Source organism: Rhinichthys klamathensis, unplaced genomic scaffold, assembly GCF_029890125.1.
Source record: "Rhinichthys klamathensis goyatoka isolate OS25496 unplaced genomic scaffold, OSU_Roscu_1.1 h1tg000159l_1, whole genome shotgun sequence".
Classification (NCBI taxonomy): domain Eukaryota; kingdom Metazoa; phylum Chordata; class Actinopteri; order Cypriniformes; family Leuciscidae; genus Rhinichthys; species Rhinichthys klamathensis.
In genome coordinates, this window is record NW_026606693.1 from 1,130,820 (window position 1) to 1,147,498 (window position 16,679).

Sequence of the window (16,679 nt, forward strand, 5' to 3'; positions counted from 1 at the left end):
CAGCTCAAAGTATTTATAATGTACACTACAATTCAAATGTCTGGAGTCTGTAAGATTTTAATGTTTTTGAAAGAAGCCTCAAATGCTCACCTATTTGTTGAAAACAGTTGTACAGTTTTTTTTTGGAAACTGTGATACAATTTTTTTAGGATTCTTTAATGAATAGAAAGTTTAAAAGAACATCATTGGTTTAGAATTAGAAATCATTTGTAACATTATAAGTGCCTTCACTGTCACTTTTAATCAATTTAATGTTCATGTGCTGAATAATAGTGATCCCAACCTTTTGAATAGTAGTGTATACAGCTACACTCAAAACAAATGTCACCCTATATGTCATAAAAGTGTTATTCATTTTAGTGCTGCTATCAATATGATAGCTCGTGGCCCAGAGGAAATCAAATCTGCTTCTTTTATTTCCACATTTTCTATGCTCATTTTTTTGGGGAAATGTTTTGAATTCTGCAGAATGTTTTATGCAGAATTCTGTTGAATGTTGTAATGTTTTAAATATGCCAAATGTGTTAAATAGAGCTTTCCCAATTCTGCATCAATCAGCAGAGCTTTCTTTGGAACTTAGACTCTCATAAAAAAATATGGCTAAATCATTACCAAGGAAACAAGAATAATTTTAGATACTATGTGTAAGCAGGATCAGATAGCCTGTATTTCAAATAAAAGTCATGAACAATACTGTGCCTTTGATAGGAATTATGGGTTTTGACAAGAAGGGAAACAATTTTATTTTATTTTTTTTAATTTTTAGAAAATACATCAAACACCTTGTAAATTCTCAACAATACACATTTATTTGAAAGTGACCTTGTATTTGTGCTGGTTACAGTAAATAACATTCAGTTTGTCACAATGTATCTTCAGCCTTTCCACTGGCAAGCTACAAAGTGCCCTTAAGAAAATGGAAAACAGAAAAATCATGTCTAAAATGCTCTCAACTTGTGAGACACTGTAAGAAAAGGGTTTTCATTATATGTTACTGCACACTGAAAACAAAGTTGCAAAATCAACTGAGCAGGTCAAGTAAATCTTATCAACAAACTAAAAAACTAATCAGAAATGAAAGAGAGACATGTTTATTCTTGTATTTGAAACATGTAGCTACCGTAAGCAACACATCTGTATATCCACATTTCAGAAATGAAAGTCTCAAAGGAAAGCAGTTGCGAACGTTTTTTCTTTCTCAAATGTGAACAATAGTTATAACTAGATGCAATAACTCCAAGAAGTTTTTTTTACTTCAATGAAAACTGAACAGGTATTGGAATCTACAGTCTATTAACACAACAAAATATAACACTGAATACAGTATATTGACTCTAGATTGGGAATTAAGATATTTGTCCCATTTTCATGTTTTTCTGAAATTTTTTCATTATGGTTTTTGCATTGAGTGAATTCATTTAAAGATCCTCCATAATGATTTTTGAGGATTGATGTATGACGGGACATTGTTCATAACTTGTCTGATGCTTTAGAGCACATTTTAATCAGAAGTTTTAATTGCCTCCTCCAGAAAATGCACAATTTCCATACAGCGAGGGTTTTTGCCCCTTTTCATAATGTTTGTAAGGACTTTTATACTCTTTTGTTTGCATTCTGTCATTACTGGGATTTCTGCTGCTTTCATGTAAAAGGAGACTGACTCTCTGGATTGTGATCTATTATGATTTAGATGTTGGCCATAACTATAAAATAAGTGCTGTTGTCTATGAGGAGAAAGATAATTTTCCTCTGACAGGAGATTCTTGTAAATCTCATCTGCCTTCTCAAATTCGTGTGTGTAACAATGCAGTGATGCAAGGTTTATCTTTACTTTGTATGAGTGAGGGTAATATCTAAGATCCTCCTCAAAGAGCTTAATGGATTTCCTAGCCAAAGTCTCCCTTTCCTCGCTGTCTTCCATGCTGTAAATCTTCCATTTGTAGCTGTCTGCCAATTGTTTCAACGCTTTAACTGAAGAGGGGAACTTTTCATGAGCTGTCTCTGCTACTCGAATAGATTTATCTAAAGAATCCTGTTCTCTATAATACCTGAGAATAACTTGCAAACACTCCAGGTTTCCAGTTTCAAGAGTTCTTTCTAGTAAACCTTGCATGTCCATTTCAATGGACACATTTGTCTGTTTGCACAGTTTTAGTAAATAATGAGAATGAAAGAACAAACTATTTGGTTCTTTTTCATGTGCAATTTTCAGTTGCTCTACAATCTCATCTAGAGTGAATTCAGGCGGTACAAATTCTATGTTCATGGCTATGGCAAGTCCTTTGTGCCATTCCTTCCTATCTGGTTCTGCATTTAGAGCCATCTTAAAGTAATCAATCGCCTCGCGCTTCTTGGACTTGTTAAACTTCACCAACGTCCAGGCCTTTTCTCCGCTGACTTCAGGGTGTAAAGTGCATTCAGGTGGAGCAGGATGCATTCGCTGAAGCCTCTCCACCTCTTCTAGATATCCTTTGCTTTTATCCATCTCTCCCAAATGGAAGTAGACCCAAGCCAGGTTTGCTTTGTTGACCTGAAGCTGGACTCCTGTTCCCTGCTCCTGGATCACACTTTCTGCTTTGTGCAGGTGCTTCACTGCCTCTGTGTTGGAGCCAAGAGTCTGATGAGTGTAGCCTAGCAGGTTGTAATAGTGAACTGGCCAAGTGCACGTTTCCTGGTCCATATAATTCAGCTTGCTCAGAAAATCCTGGAGTTCATTTGTACTGCACTCCAGATGCCAGGTGAAGTGGCACTCCAGCCTCTCAAGACGTCGTTTCAGACTAGAATTACTGACACATTCAGAAAAAAAAGATCAATTAATGAGGAGTTACAAATGCTGTGTTTTGGATTACATACAAAAATATCATAGCAGTCATGGGACAGATCATCAACAGTTTCAACTAAGCCACAACACTTTTATACAATCTTGAGTTTAGTCTGGTAAATCACTTTAAATGCCTACATTAGACTATTTCATATTTGTATTGGGAAAGTACTTACTCCATAATAATGGTTAGTGGTGGTCTGGTTTGAGATGTTCCTTCTAGCAATGCTGATTTGAGCTTCGTGTGAGTTGCTGAGAGATTGTTCTGTATTTATAATGATCACGCTCATAAAACCATATTCTTATCTACCTGAAGTCGTTAAACACGCCAGCTCCTGGTTGTTCTATAGTTTCTATTCTGTCTAAGGTTTCGTTTTTTTACTTCAATGAAGTGTAGTTTACGTAATGACACAGTGATAAAGTCCAGAGCCTGCCGCCTTCCTCAAGAATAAACTCTTTAGATGCAGGTTTTAAGTGTCATGTATAATTATTATATTCCAGAAATTTTTTATTCATTTGATATTGTGGCATGACCTACTTAATTTCTAGCTGGCTGTTCAGATGGTTGAATTGATTTGCATATTTACCATATTATATAACAAATTTGGTAACACTTTACAATAAACATGAACTAACATTAACAATGACCAATACATTTGTTACAGTGTTTATTATACGATGTGTTAATGTTAGTTCAAATAAAGCTGCCCATTTTTAGTTCATGTTAGTTCCATTAAATAATATGAACAAATACAACTTTTGATTTAAATAATGTATTCATAAATGTTGATATTGACTAAGATTAATGAATGGTTTAGATGTATTTTTTATTGTTAGTTCATTTCAATTACTGAAGTTAACTAATGATAACAAATCCAATCTTATTGTAAAGTGTTACCAACAAATTTATATTCAGTTTCGTTCTCATTATGTGCTGCTGTTTACAAAGTCAATTCCCCTTTTTAAAAACATTTTATTATTTCCAGCTGATTCTGCAGCTCTTTCTCTCTTCGTCAGATTCAGTGTGTATTTAAAGTCAGTTACCGGTAACTCTTTCCTTGATAAACAGAAACTGGAAACTGTAATTATTGAATAACTTTGTCACAAGTTCCATTTAACAAGTGCTTTTATTACAGGCAATAGGATGGAAAACTGCTGCAGTTTTACAGTGAGACATGTGCTTGGGTAGAGATAACTCCCTTTGATAGTTAATCTGGCAATATAGGGGAATCTATCTTGTACTTCATAGTGCGCTAGTTAAATGTCTTAAATACAGGAGGTGAATAAAGGTGAAGTGTGACACTTTTTGATAATTTGTCAATGCCCTTGTTATAAAATATGGTAACTCCCCCATATAAAATGCCATTTTTAAATGTTCTTAAAAAAAGATCTTCACTACACTTTACAGAAAAAAAGAAAGAATTATTAAATATAAATTCTTACAGATAAAATTGTACATGGGCCACTACTGTCAAAATACTATTAATGCGAAATGTAAAGCCACAACATTAACATACCTATGAAAAAAAACAATGTTACCTTTTTTCTTGCTATTGGTATTGTAAGAATAGCTGTTATATATCATGCAAAAATTAATACATAAAAAATATATAACATATTAAGGAATCATATTTTATGATGCATTTACAATACACAAATACATTTCCAGCTTTATTTAAGCTGTGGTCACATTTGGTGAAATTTCACGGTCAAAAGTCTATGTCAAATAGTGTAGAGATGTATGAAGCACAGTTCGTACAGAAGTCTTATTCAAACCAAGACAGAGAATCCACATGACCAACTTGAACCCATTGTGAAATCTGACCAAATTAAACCTATTGCAAATTCTTTTGATCATGGATTCTTATTGAAATGACTGGATTTCCCCCGTGAAAATTCACCACACAATGGTAAATGTGAGGCATCTTTACACTTAATGCTTAACACCTATTGAGACATTGGATCTAGGTTAAGTGATTTTTCTATTGCTATACATAAAGAAAACACAAATACAACACACTGCACTTGGATGAATAAATATAAAAAAATAAGACAATAAATGGTGGTGGGGGCCCACATCAATATTTTTTCAGGGGGCCCTGAATCCTCTAGCTACGGCCCTGCATGTGTGTGTGACTTCACACCAGTTTCTTGTTTTAATGGCTCATGAAAATGAGTGCTGAAAATAACAGCTTTGAATTCCGATCAGAAGTGCGTTTTACACTTGTTTTTTCAATGTGTATCTGGAACATATCTGATTCCGGATACAGGTCGCATGTTAATACCAAGTGTAAACGCAGCCTTTGAAGGTCTCGATATCTTCATCAAAAACAATGACTTTTTTTTCTGGAATGTAGTGGTATAAAAAGTCGGATTTTAGCCTATGCTTTGGAATGCAGTGAAACTAACAAGACATATTTTTCATTCCAGAGTCATTTGGTTCTCATTTAACTGTAGCCTATCATCTGTAACTAAGTTTTGCCCCGTTCTGCAGGAGCGTAACACAAATATTTAACCAGCTAGTACAATTAGAGATATCAGACTGTAGTTCATGAAAATTGGCAGCAGGTGAAGACAAAATCCAACTTTTCAAGATCCATCACTACAACAATTTTTTTGCAGACTAAAGGTTAAATTTTTCGACATTTAATCTGTTTACTTGTTACAGTGATTGTACCACAAAATATTCAGCCATAGAGCATCTTACAAAGCTTGTGACCAATATTTGCAGATTTTGAGATTATCACAATCAAACTTAATCCAAATTAATGCCTTTTAATATAATATTTTTGATAGTATGTCATAATTTCCGTTTTTTATTTCATGATTAGGACTAGTAAGCATGTCAAAATTATGATTTACCAGAGCATGATATTTTTTTCTTATGTGGCAGAAATGGGCTTTCATAGTTTTTTTTTAATTAAATGAAACTCAGATAACAGTGGTTTGCATTTCATGCATCTAAGAACATCTAAGAACTTTGTCAAATGGTTTATAAACTCCTTCTGCAAAATTCTCCATATTGTAAAAATAATAATAGGCCTAATACAATTAATTAATTAATCTGCATCTTAAAGATGAGAAAAATGTAGACTCTGCATATACTTCTTATAGTTAAGAAGAGTATTTAGAGTAAAGAAACATTTAAACAATCCAAAATATTTGAAATTTCCGACCTTTTCAACAGCATTGATTGTTTCAATATTTATTGATAGAAATGCTGTGCATGTTTATAGAAATTAATACCAGTACCAAAAAATACAGAATTATTAGCTCTAAAAGGATTTTAAGCTAATTGCCCTATTCTGAGCAAATGTATAGAAAGGGTGCTTGCATATCTCACACTTTTTGAGGACAGATAGACATCAGTCAGTTTATACAGAGAACAAAGGAGAACCGAGGACACACAATTAACATTATTGAATATGGTCACAAAACACCTTCAACTAATGCTTCAGTTCAGCTTTTAATTCCATTAAGATTCATATTTTATTACAGTGCCTTGCTGACATGGATAAAAATGTAACCGTATGGATTATGGATTTTTTTTAATCAAATAGGTCACAGAGAGTTTTGCTTAAAGCAACACCAAGTAAATATTCCTCTGCGGTCGCCCTACAGGTTGGAAGTGGAATTGTCCATTACCGCTGTCGTAAATAATTTAGCCTTCCGCAGCCTACTGTCACACGCGCACGCTCGCTGTTTATCCAGCACCGGCTTTGGTATCAACAATGGCAGACATCCCAACCTGCAAAAAGTCATTTCAGGGAGGTATATCTTGGTGACTGGATTGTTGACGGGGGGGGCGGGTTGACTAGCTTTCGTGAGTAGGGTTGGGTACCGAAACTCGGTGCCAATAGGGAACCGGTTCCGACGTAAACGGTAGTAACCAGACCGAATAAGAACGAAAATTTCGGTGCCTGATTTCGGTGCCTAACTTCATTAGGCACACACACACACACAAGGTCTCTCGCTCGCTCTCTCTCCGCCGTGCGTGTGCTACACAGTTTGGACCACAGTCTCTTCTGTCTCGCAAGCGCGCTCTTTCTCGCAAGGTTTGGCTGCATTTCACGTGTAAAATTACGTGTCAGAACGCCCTCTGGGTGTGCCGATAGTCTGAATCCCATATAGAATCAAGCCAATTCATTGGCTAATGGCGCGGGCGCCGCATCGACGCACTTACGTCGTCATATGTTGGCGCGCGCGCGCCATCTGCTCCTCAGATTTCTCTGCCGAAAAAGGAAGCTGGTCGGCAGCGCGAGGAGCTTGGCAGCGTCCCGTTCCCTATTGAGAGAACATAGGTTACACCAGTAACCAGAGATGTTCTCTTTCATAGGTTCACTCAAAGAAGCAGTGGATTTGTAGGCTGCTGTATCACGTGCCGTTTGAACTGACGCGCTACAGCGATCTGTCACATTTCAAAGAGCCAAAACGTTATTTATTGTGTGAATCTCGTAAAAATATTGACAGAATCTGACAGCTGTGGATTTGTTCCCTATCAAAAGTAACCTTCTCTGTCTTGTCTGTCCGTGTCCTCTTTGTCCGCGATTTTTCTGTGTGAAAAGGGTCATTTGCGTGAGTCTCACGGTCAATGCGTGAGAGTTGGCAGCTCTGCCTGCTAGTAATCTCTATTAATCTCCAGTATTATTACATTGTTTGATACAATATTGTTTCATTTGATATTATGTAAATATGAATTTGTATTTTATATTGGTTTTATTATTACCATATGTTACTTGTATTTATATTGTTTAAAGATTTAAGTTAATATTGTGTCCAGTTTGGCCCTGTAAATTAAAGGGTATTATTTTTTGATAAAGTGTGTGCGGTTTCATTTTCTTAAGTACCGATTTAAGAACCGTTTAAGCACCGGAACCGCTTAAAAAATACCGAGTAGGTACTGGAATCGGATAAAACCCAAACGATACCCAACCCTATTCGTGAGGCACACTCGCAAGGTCTCTCGCTCTCTCCCTCTCTGCCGTGCTCGCGCTATGTATGTTATGCGCGCAGTATGTTTTGTCTCGCATGCGCGCTCTAGATTCCGGGAGAATTGAACTAATTTTCGGGCATCAGGGAGATGCTATCAATATGCGGGAGACTCCCGGGAGACTTGGGATGTCTGCAATGGCCACAGACAATTTGAGGAAGTGGTGGGGGAAGTGACGTATGCCGTAAAGCAGTCGAATTTTGTAGTTCTTTTTGTGCACGGGTTCCTACCCAAACCCGAAGTTACATAGTGCCATAAGCGATACAGACCACGTCAGGCTATGGCAGACATGTCATTTAACTTATTTTAAGTCGATGTACCATCACAAGGGTCTTGGAAATATATTATGAAGGTTGAAAAACTACATAGTGTTACTTTAAAGCTGCAGTCCACAGTTTTTCCTCTTTGTCGCCATCTCTGTTCGAAATCTGTAATTGCAGTTATTCGCGGAATTATTGTTGTGCATCGGCATGAAACAGCGCGGATTAACACAATGTTTTGAGGAGACAGTGCGTCTGTCAGTCACCGCGCCGGTGTGGATACTGGCATTCAGAATCACACATTCTACTACTTTTTGAAAGTACAGTATGACCATGACAACATAATAATTTTCATCAGAAAATATCATCTGAACAAGTAAGCAGGCCTAACATCCACTTTTTCTGATCAACTAAGGGGAAAAAAGCCTTGCAGTAGCCTAAATCGTGTTGATTAAATATAACGATCGCGTCAAACCTTTCAAATTATACTTTGTTCTCAAATTGTTAATGTTAACAACATCAGCATTGCGTGACTAGGCTACATTTAATGTGTATTATAGTTCAGTTTCCATTTCTGTGCAGACTTTCTGATTGCCATACCAATAAATTAATGTTTCTTTGAATTAAAAAAAAAAACACGTAGGCCTATCTGTAATCCGATGCATATTTGAAACTGGAATATATCTAATTTCGGAGGAGGCGGTTTTGGTTTTCTTGGAGTAGAGGTGAATTGCTCCCTCTCATAGCTAGCACAAAATAATTAATATTTACCATAATAGCTAAACGAAAAAAGCCATAACAAAGGAAACTCCGTAACTGTGTGGAAGCAAACAAGTGTGCTACTGTTACACGTTTGAACTATTGTGTCTACCTGTCCAACAGAAAAAATCCGTCTCTGCGTCCGTTTTGAACCCCTTCAAATCACGGAAAATCCCTGCCGATGTTTATCCTTGTTTTCGCGTGGGCCGGTTGCAGTCTCTTTTTTTTTCTCTACCCACTCCGAAGTCCGAATTATTTTACAACTGGAGCTGGTGAATCTCCAGTTGTCACTGGTGATTGTCGTTTGAACCTTTCTGGATCTGCCATAAGTTTAATTATTTAAAGTGCTGTGAGAAAAGGCTAAATCTTTCCATCTCCAGCATCCTCACACGCAATAGAGGGGTTTTACGACGCGTCATCAATCCAGAAGTCGGCCATTTTGGAGGCACAGAACGTAAATAATGCCACTGAACTGAATGGACTCGCAAATTTGGCTGGTTATTGCTGCTGAAAAATGGTCGAGTTTTGGTCTGTACCAATCGGTCACATCGGGAAAAACATGTCGAGTGCTATAGACTGTCAAAAGTTAAAGAGAAGAGTGCAAAAAAACTGATGAAAGAAGGCGTTTGTGGTTGAGAGAGGTACAGCATCAGACACATGTAGCTGCTAAATGATGAAGCGTTGACTATGGCTAAAATGTCGACCTAGTTAACTATGGCTACATTCACACTGTCAGTCCAAATCCGATTATCTTTGTATCAAATTGGAATCTGATCTATGATGTCCACACTGTGTATCGCAACTGTTCAGATCCGACGTGTGTGTCCATGTTATTTGGTAATATGGCAATGACTTTGCGTTGATAAGGGGGTTGCATTTGCAATATAATGTTAGATGTTGTCTTTTTTAAATGTTACAAATGGAAATGTGTAGCCGCCGCGTTGGACAACTGCGGCAGAACTGTAGGAGGCTGGTATGTAACGTTACTGCTTTTTTCCCACGCTCGTCTGCGAAACGGATTTCATGTGCTTTTTTGGACTGACAACCTGAACGTAGGCTATCCTATGTCGGGACTCGGGATTATAATAAATAGATGGAAGAATTGCAGTAATGTTACGTGCTAGAGAACCTAACTCGTTCGGATCTTTACCACATATTAACTTTAGTTTGTCAAAATGTTGCGCTCTCTGCTTCCCAAGTCCTTCTCTATATGATTTCGCACATACCACGTGTTTTTTCCGTGGTTTATTAGTGTAACAATGTGTTCAGTAGATCATAAACAGTGCAATCCATGCTGTTGTTTACATCCGAGTGCCTCCATAATGGCCGCGCATCCGGGTTACCGCCCAGAACGTGACGTTGGTGAAACCCCTCTATAGCCGACTAGCCGGGGCTCCTTCTTTATGTGTATGTGACGTAATGACGCAAAGACATGCTCGAATTTCCCGCGAAAATCCACCAGTACCACTGGAATTAAAATCATTATTACAAGCTAACCGTTTTGAATCGAACAAAGGCAAGCAGATATTTTCGAACACTGGCTGGTTATGTTTTTTTTAAAATTATTATTATTTTGGATCATTTTTAACCCAAAAAAGTTACGGACTGGAGCTTTAAAGTAAAAAATCTAACATCATACCTAAACCTAACACGAAGAACTAACCTTCGGAGAAAATATTCCAGAAGTCACACGAAAGCGTCAGACCTATTATTCTCCAGAGAATACAGATGCTTTTTTTCACCTTTCAAGTAAGTTAACTACACGCAAATTCATTACAAAGGTTCCCATTACACACACGATACTCGTTATTTTAAATAATCGATTCTGGTTGTTAAAATGGCGAACATGAACTCTGAACATTACTTTTGCCGTGTCCAAATAGCCCATACGGGGAGGCTGCAGACCTGGAGCCCATATACGCCCCTGGCAGTTTTACGCCCCTGTTGTTCCTGATGCGTCCAGTAGGGGGATATACTGCGAAATGACATCAATAAACTTGCACATTAATAACCGTCCCGTCCATAGACTTTGACCAATTTTGTGTTTTTGTTCATTTAAATATAAACGTTATAGTGTAGATCTGCACCACTACGGATTAACATATCTGTAGATATTCAGTTGGGCTTCGCTTCACTCTCTTCTCTCAGCCTACAGAAGACTATTTGTTTTTGTGAAGTAAAAAATGTATAATACATATAGTTGGATCAGATGACAAGTAGGCCTATGATATATGACCTACTGTAGAATAGTGATTTTCACCGTAGGTTACAGTAAATATGTTGTTGTGAATTTATATAAAGTTACAATAGATATTTACCAGAGTGCCAAATCATATGGATCCACGATGAAATATCTGCTGTACTATTCTCTATTGTCCTACATAGCATTTTATGAAGACAAACACTATTGATCTCTTCTAAAATTCCAAGGGCCATTTAGAAGAAAGAGAGACAATATTGTTGTTTATTAAAAAATAATGTATTAACCATAGGTATTAACACAGAAATTAACACTTGGTAAACAGGAATGAGTGTCCATGTGTGTGTGCATGAGAGAGAGTGTATGACTGTGTGTGCATAAGATTTATGTGTTAAAGTGATGTAGCCTACTATGTGCTTGTAGTAGCAGCCTACTTCACAGCGAAGGAGGTGGAAAGAGAAAGAAGGAGAGAGATGAGAAGAGAGAGGAAGGGAGAAAGACATTTTGTATACATGTAGCTCATGTAATAATGTTGTATTCTAGTTTTACGGCCAATAGGGCATCTATGTATTTATTATGTCTATGATTTGAGTAGGGGTACAGCGACACGCATTGAGGTATGTTAAATAATCAGCTAAAGTTATTGTTGTTTAGCAATGATGCAACATTTATTATTCATAAACGATTAGCTAGATAAAGCTAGGGTATAGATATACCAATTCATTTCTATATATCAATGGAAGGGTCTATGCCGGTTTATTTCAAGAGAGACAAATGTTCTTGGAAGACATTGTGTGGCTTGGACACTCATTCCTGTTACCAAGTGTTCATTCCTGTTACAATTTTTTTTCGGAAAAAAAAAATAAAGTTAAACCACTGTTTTTAGTTTTGTTTGGTCCATCACTTATACAATTGTTTAATAAATTAAATAATTAAAACAATTGATAAATTTGAGGCTTCAGTCTTCTTTCAAATGAAAAAAAAATGGCTTTGTGTTTTTATTAAAATACACCTTGCCTTAATATATATATTATTCTCACAAATATCAGTTATTTGAACATATAACCAACCATTTCTTTAAAATAAACACTTTCTTGTGGGGAAAACAAAGGAATGAATTGACATGCTTTTAAACATGCTTTTTAAATGGCACATGAGTTTCGGTAACAGGACTGAGAAAACCTAGAAAACATGCATCCATCTTCTGCTTAGAAACCTTATTAAATTAAGTTGCCTGAGATTGACCAATACACATTTTGAATAGTTAAGTATGTGTATTAGATTCAGTGTTGAAAAAAAGATTTAAAAAAATAAAAATTTAAATTTTGATGTTACAACAAGCAAATTTCACTCATTCGGTGGAACAGCTCGGCTGTTGTTCTGGAAATATTCACCCGATTGTACAGCAGGGATTAATATACGTCCATGGATATAAAGTTATTTTTGCAGCAGTTTTCAAGACTCACCTTTGTCACTTTGATTAATCATAATACTGACATTACGGTACTTCAAAAAGATTTACTCATCCCAGACAGATCACTCACTTTCTCTCTTTCTTCAATTTGATAAATATGTTTTTGAAACCCCATTTCTTTGTTCCTCAAAAAAGATGAAATATTTCTATCTTTATTTAGCTCATGTTTTTGTTCATTTTTTATTTTAATTTGGTAGTTAAGTTTGTAACTTCAATCATTATTTATCAGACTAAAATAAAGTTCTACAATTGTCAGTGCACAGATTTCTCACCAATTATTTATGTACTTCTTCGTTCAGATCTTAACATCAAGGCTTTTCAATTAAAGTGAATTGTAGAATAAACGGAAGAATAAAAATACATGTTAGAATAAAGTAATGCAATACTTCTGCCACTCCCCAAAATGATAGAAAAACACCTCTACAAATCTTGATATTTCATAGCAACTGTATTTGAACAATAAAGTAAAAACAACTTTATTTGAACAATAACTTAAAAACAATTGCATTCTCAGAATCTCAGATTATTTACTTGAGCAATGATTGCGGCTCCTCGCCGCCATGAATATGTGAGTGTTTGTTTAAGTGGCTTTTTTGTGTGAAACTCCTTCCACACTGCGAGCAGCTGAACAGTTTTTCTCCAGTGTGAATTTTTTGGTGACTTTTCAAATGACTCGCTGCTATAAAGCTCTTCCCGCACTCGAAACACATGTGATCCCGTACAGCATCATGTACTTTTTGGTGCTGTTTCAAATTGTCCGGTCGTGAAAAACTCTTTTTACACAAAGAGCACTTATGGAGCCTCTCATCCGCATGAACCATCAGGTGTCTTTTTAGAATTGATGACGATGTAAATGTCTTCCCACACTGATCACAATGATAAGGTTTTTCTCCAGAGTGACGTCGCATATGATAGCGGAGACCTGACAGCTGTATGAAGCTCTTCCCACACTGATGACACGTGTGCGGCTTCTCTCCAGTGTGAATCCTCATGTGTTTGTTCAGGTGGACTTTCACTTTGAATCCATTTCCACACTGAGTGCATGTGAACGGTCTTTCTTCAGAGTGACTTTTCAGATGCCGTTTGAGACGTTCAAGTATGCTGAAGGTCTTGCCACACTCCACACAAGTATGACTTTTCACAGAATGGATCTTCTGGTGCGTTTTGCAATTGGCCAGCCGTGAAAAACTCTTTCCACACACTGGACACAAGTACGGGCTCTCAACTGCGTGAACTGTCAGGTGTTTGTCGAAATATGATGAGGATCTGAACTTCTTGTCACACTGATCACAGCTGAATGGTTTTTCATGACAGCGCTGATGACGACTGAGATTAATCTTTTGTGAGAAACTCTTTCCACACTGAAGACATGCGTGAGGTTTCTCTCCAGTGTGGATTCTTATGTGTCTGTTAAGGTGGCCTTTTAGCATGAAACTCTTTCCACACTGAGGACACGTGTGAAGCTTCTCGCCAGTATGAATTAGTTGGTGCTTTTTAAAGCTTCCTTTTAGTGTGAAACTCTTTCCACACTCAGAGCAAGTGAAAGACTTGTTGGTCTCTGTAGTTCTTCTGCTTTGTGATAAATTCTTTTTTGTGACATTATTACGCTTCTTCGCTTCATTCAGCGCTTGACTTTGCACTTGGACGTCCATTTGTTCTAAAATAAACACATTAGGTATTTAGATTCAGTTAAAACGATCAAGAGAAAGCAACAGAGGTCAAGTATTTGTTTGTTGGCATCAAGTTATCAGGTCTACCATTCCCTGTTAATACAATCAAATCTGGATATCAACTGCGATACAACGGTGACCTGTGAACCAGAACTACAGACAGGACAATAACATCAACACTGTAAACATAAAATTTCCATTGCAGCCATAACTTTTCATTTTAGAGCATCACTAATACTTTATATGTATTGTCTGTATTATTTAATCATTCCAATATGCACTGCATGAAACGTTTGCTACTGCTCTGTTTTTAACTTGCACCTTGCACTTGTTCAGTATGCTAGTCAAATATAGAAAAATTATTTAAATATATATTTTTGATAGACCTCTGTGGTCTGGACATTCAATCAGTGTGTGGACAGGACAGCAGGGAAGCCTCTCTCAAGGCATAAAACACTAGAATGGTCCGTATATCAGAACATGACGTGAAAACGAGACTAGCGGGCTTTGGACAGAGTGGCACGTGATACTGTGAAATTCAGCAACCGAACAGAAAATCTACCTGCATTCGGCGTCTCTGTTTTCTGTTAATCATCAAACATCTCCTTCATATCTCTGTCCGCCATCCGTCGACGCTCCACAATTCAAAATCAGCCTCGTCGTCAGCGACACGATAAATTTTCAGCTTGAACTGGTCAAACTCTCTCAGCACTGGCTGCACTGCACTTGTCACTCTCTCGCGCTGGTTACGCGGCGGCGTGGCAAGTCAAAGTATCGCCCCGCCCACAACTACTCTCATTGGCTCGGTCTGTCATCTTTCACTCATTTGTGCTCGTAGTTTGTCTCTGGTCAGTACCACAAACTGTGGTCAGTAGGCCTACATGGAATGATGATAAGCAAAATTATTTAATGTGCCTTAATAATTCACGTAAAATATATAATTAGTTCACGAATCGGATTTTGCTATTGGGTCTCTTGAAGGTCTCGATATCTTCTTCTCGTAGTCATATATCAGAAACAATGACAGACTTTTTCTTCTGGAATGTAGTGGTGTAAAAAGGGATGGAATGCAGTGAAAATAACAAGAAAGACATATTTGTCAAATCCAGAGTCATTTGGTTCTCATTTAACTGTATAATCTGTAATTAAGATTTCCCTTCTGCAGCAGCGTAACACAAATATTTAACCAGCCAGATACAATAAAATACCAGAGATAGCAGACTGTAGGTCATGAAAATTGCCACCAGGTGTGGACAAAATCCAACTTTTCAAGATCCATCACGACAACATTTTTTGCGGACTAAAGGTTAAAATATTTCGACATTTAACAAACTATCAAAACTGCATTTGATTCTGTGTGGCGCAAAGGGCTATATTATAAAACTCTACAATACGGCATATGTAGGCTATAGGCCTTACACAATTAATTCCATGCAAAGACAGATAACATGTGGTTTAGTTTAGTTTAGTTTCTTATATAAATCACATTTCTTCTGTCCCAAGTGCAACTCAAAGTGCTGTATGAAACAATCAAGAAAAACAAACAAAGATGACAGTTTAAATCATGGGTCACCAAACTAAGGCCCGCTGGCCGAATCAGGCCCGCCACCCCCCTTTGACTGGCCCCCCAACCCCTCTGCCCCCCACTACTTGAACCGGCAATCCCCAAAAGTCATCATGGCCTATTTTTTTTTTTATTGCTTTTTGGAAAATAATAACATGTCTGCATCTGGTATTTTGTTGATTTTTTTCAGTTAAAAATTTATATTTAGTTATAAAATGAACTATATTTGCCGAATTTTCTTCACCCGACATGCTCGAGATCGCGCAGAGACAACAACGCACGCACAGAGTACTGTCAGTGTTCAGGACAGCGAAATGGCTAGTGTTAAACGAAAAGTTGATAGAGAGTGCAGAGTTTTCAAAGAACAGTGGACCAACGATTATTTTTTGTTCAGTGTAAAGAAGTGCAGTTTGGATTAAATGTAAAGAAAGTGTGGCAGTTTTCAAAGAATATAATTTGCGTCGTCACCACGAAACCCGCCACAAGGAGTATGCTAGCTTGCGAGGGCAAGCAAGAGAAGACAGGATTCGGAGGATGAAAGTCGGACTGGCTGCACAACAGAATGTATTCCTTCGCCAAACTCAGGTCAACCAGGCTGCTGTCCGAGCTAGCTATAAGGTAGCTCACCTACTAGCTACCCATGGAAAGACTCGATTACTACTTTTGCAAACAACTAGATAAACAAATATGGCTGTGCCAGGCTAGTAATCTCTACTACACAATGAGGCCTGCTGGTGGTCAGTTTGGTCTGGGTTATACAATTCTATGTTATATAGCTGACCCGGCCCCGGCCCCCCCCATCACAGTCAGGAACCATAATGTGGCCCCCAGAGAAAAAAGTTTGGTGACCCCTGGTTTAAATGTTCAAAGTGGAGACAGAGCGGATGGTGATCAGTAAATTATTCCATAACCTCCGGCTATCGAAAAGGGACCGCGGTCCC

General features: G+C 37.5%; 2 protein-coding genes across 3 annotated transcripts in view; both read right to left on the reverse strand.

Annotated features, from left to right (window-relative positions):
* Positions 1 to 16,679, reverse strand: part of LOC130091087 (NACHT, LRR and PYD domains-containing protein 12-like) — a 287,371-nt gene that overhangs the window by 123,992 nt on the left and 146,700 nt on the right. The window lies entirely within an intron of this gene.
* LOC130091105 (interferon-induced protein with tetratricopeptide repeats 2-like) lies at positions 1,502 to 3,046 on the reverse strand. Its single transcript, XM_056258802.1, has 2 exons — positions 2,998 to 3,046; positions 1,502 to 2,786 (listed from the first exon to the last, which is right to left on the reverse strand). The coding sequence occupies exons 1-2, from the start codon at positions 3,000 to 3,002 to the stop codon at positions 1,502 to 1,504; spliced, it is 1,290 nt and encodes a 429-aa protein (XP_056114777.1). The 5' UTR covers positions 3,003 to 3,046.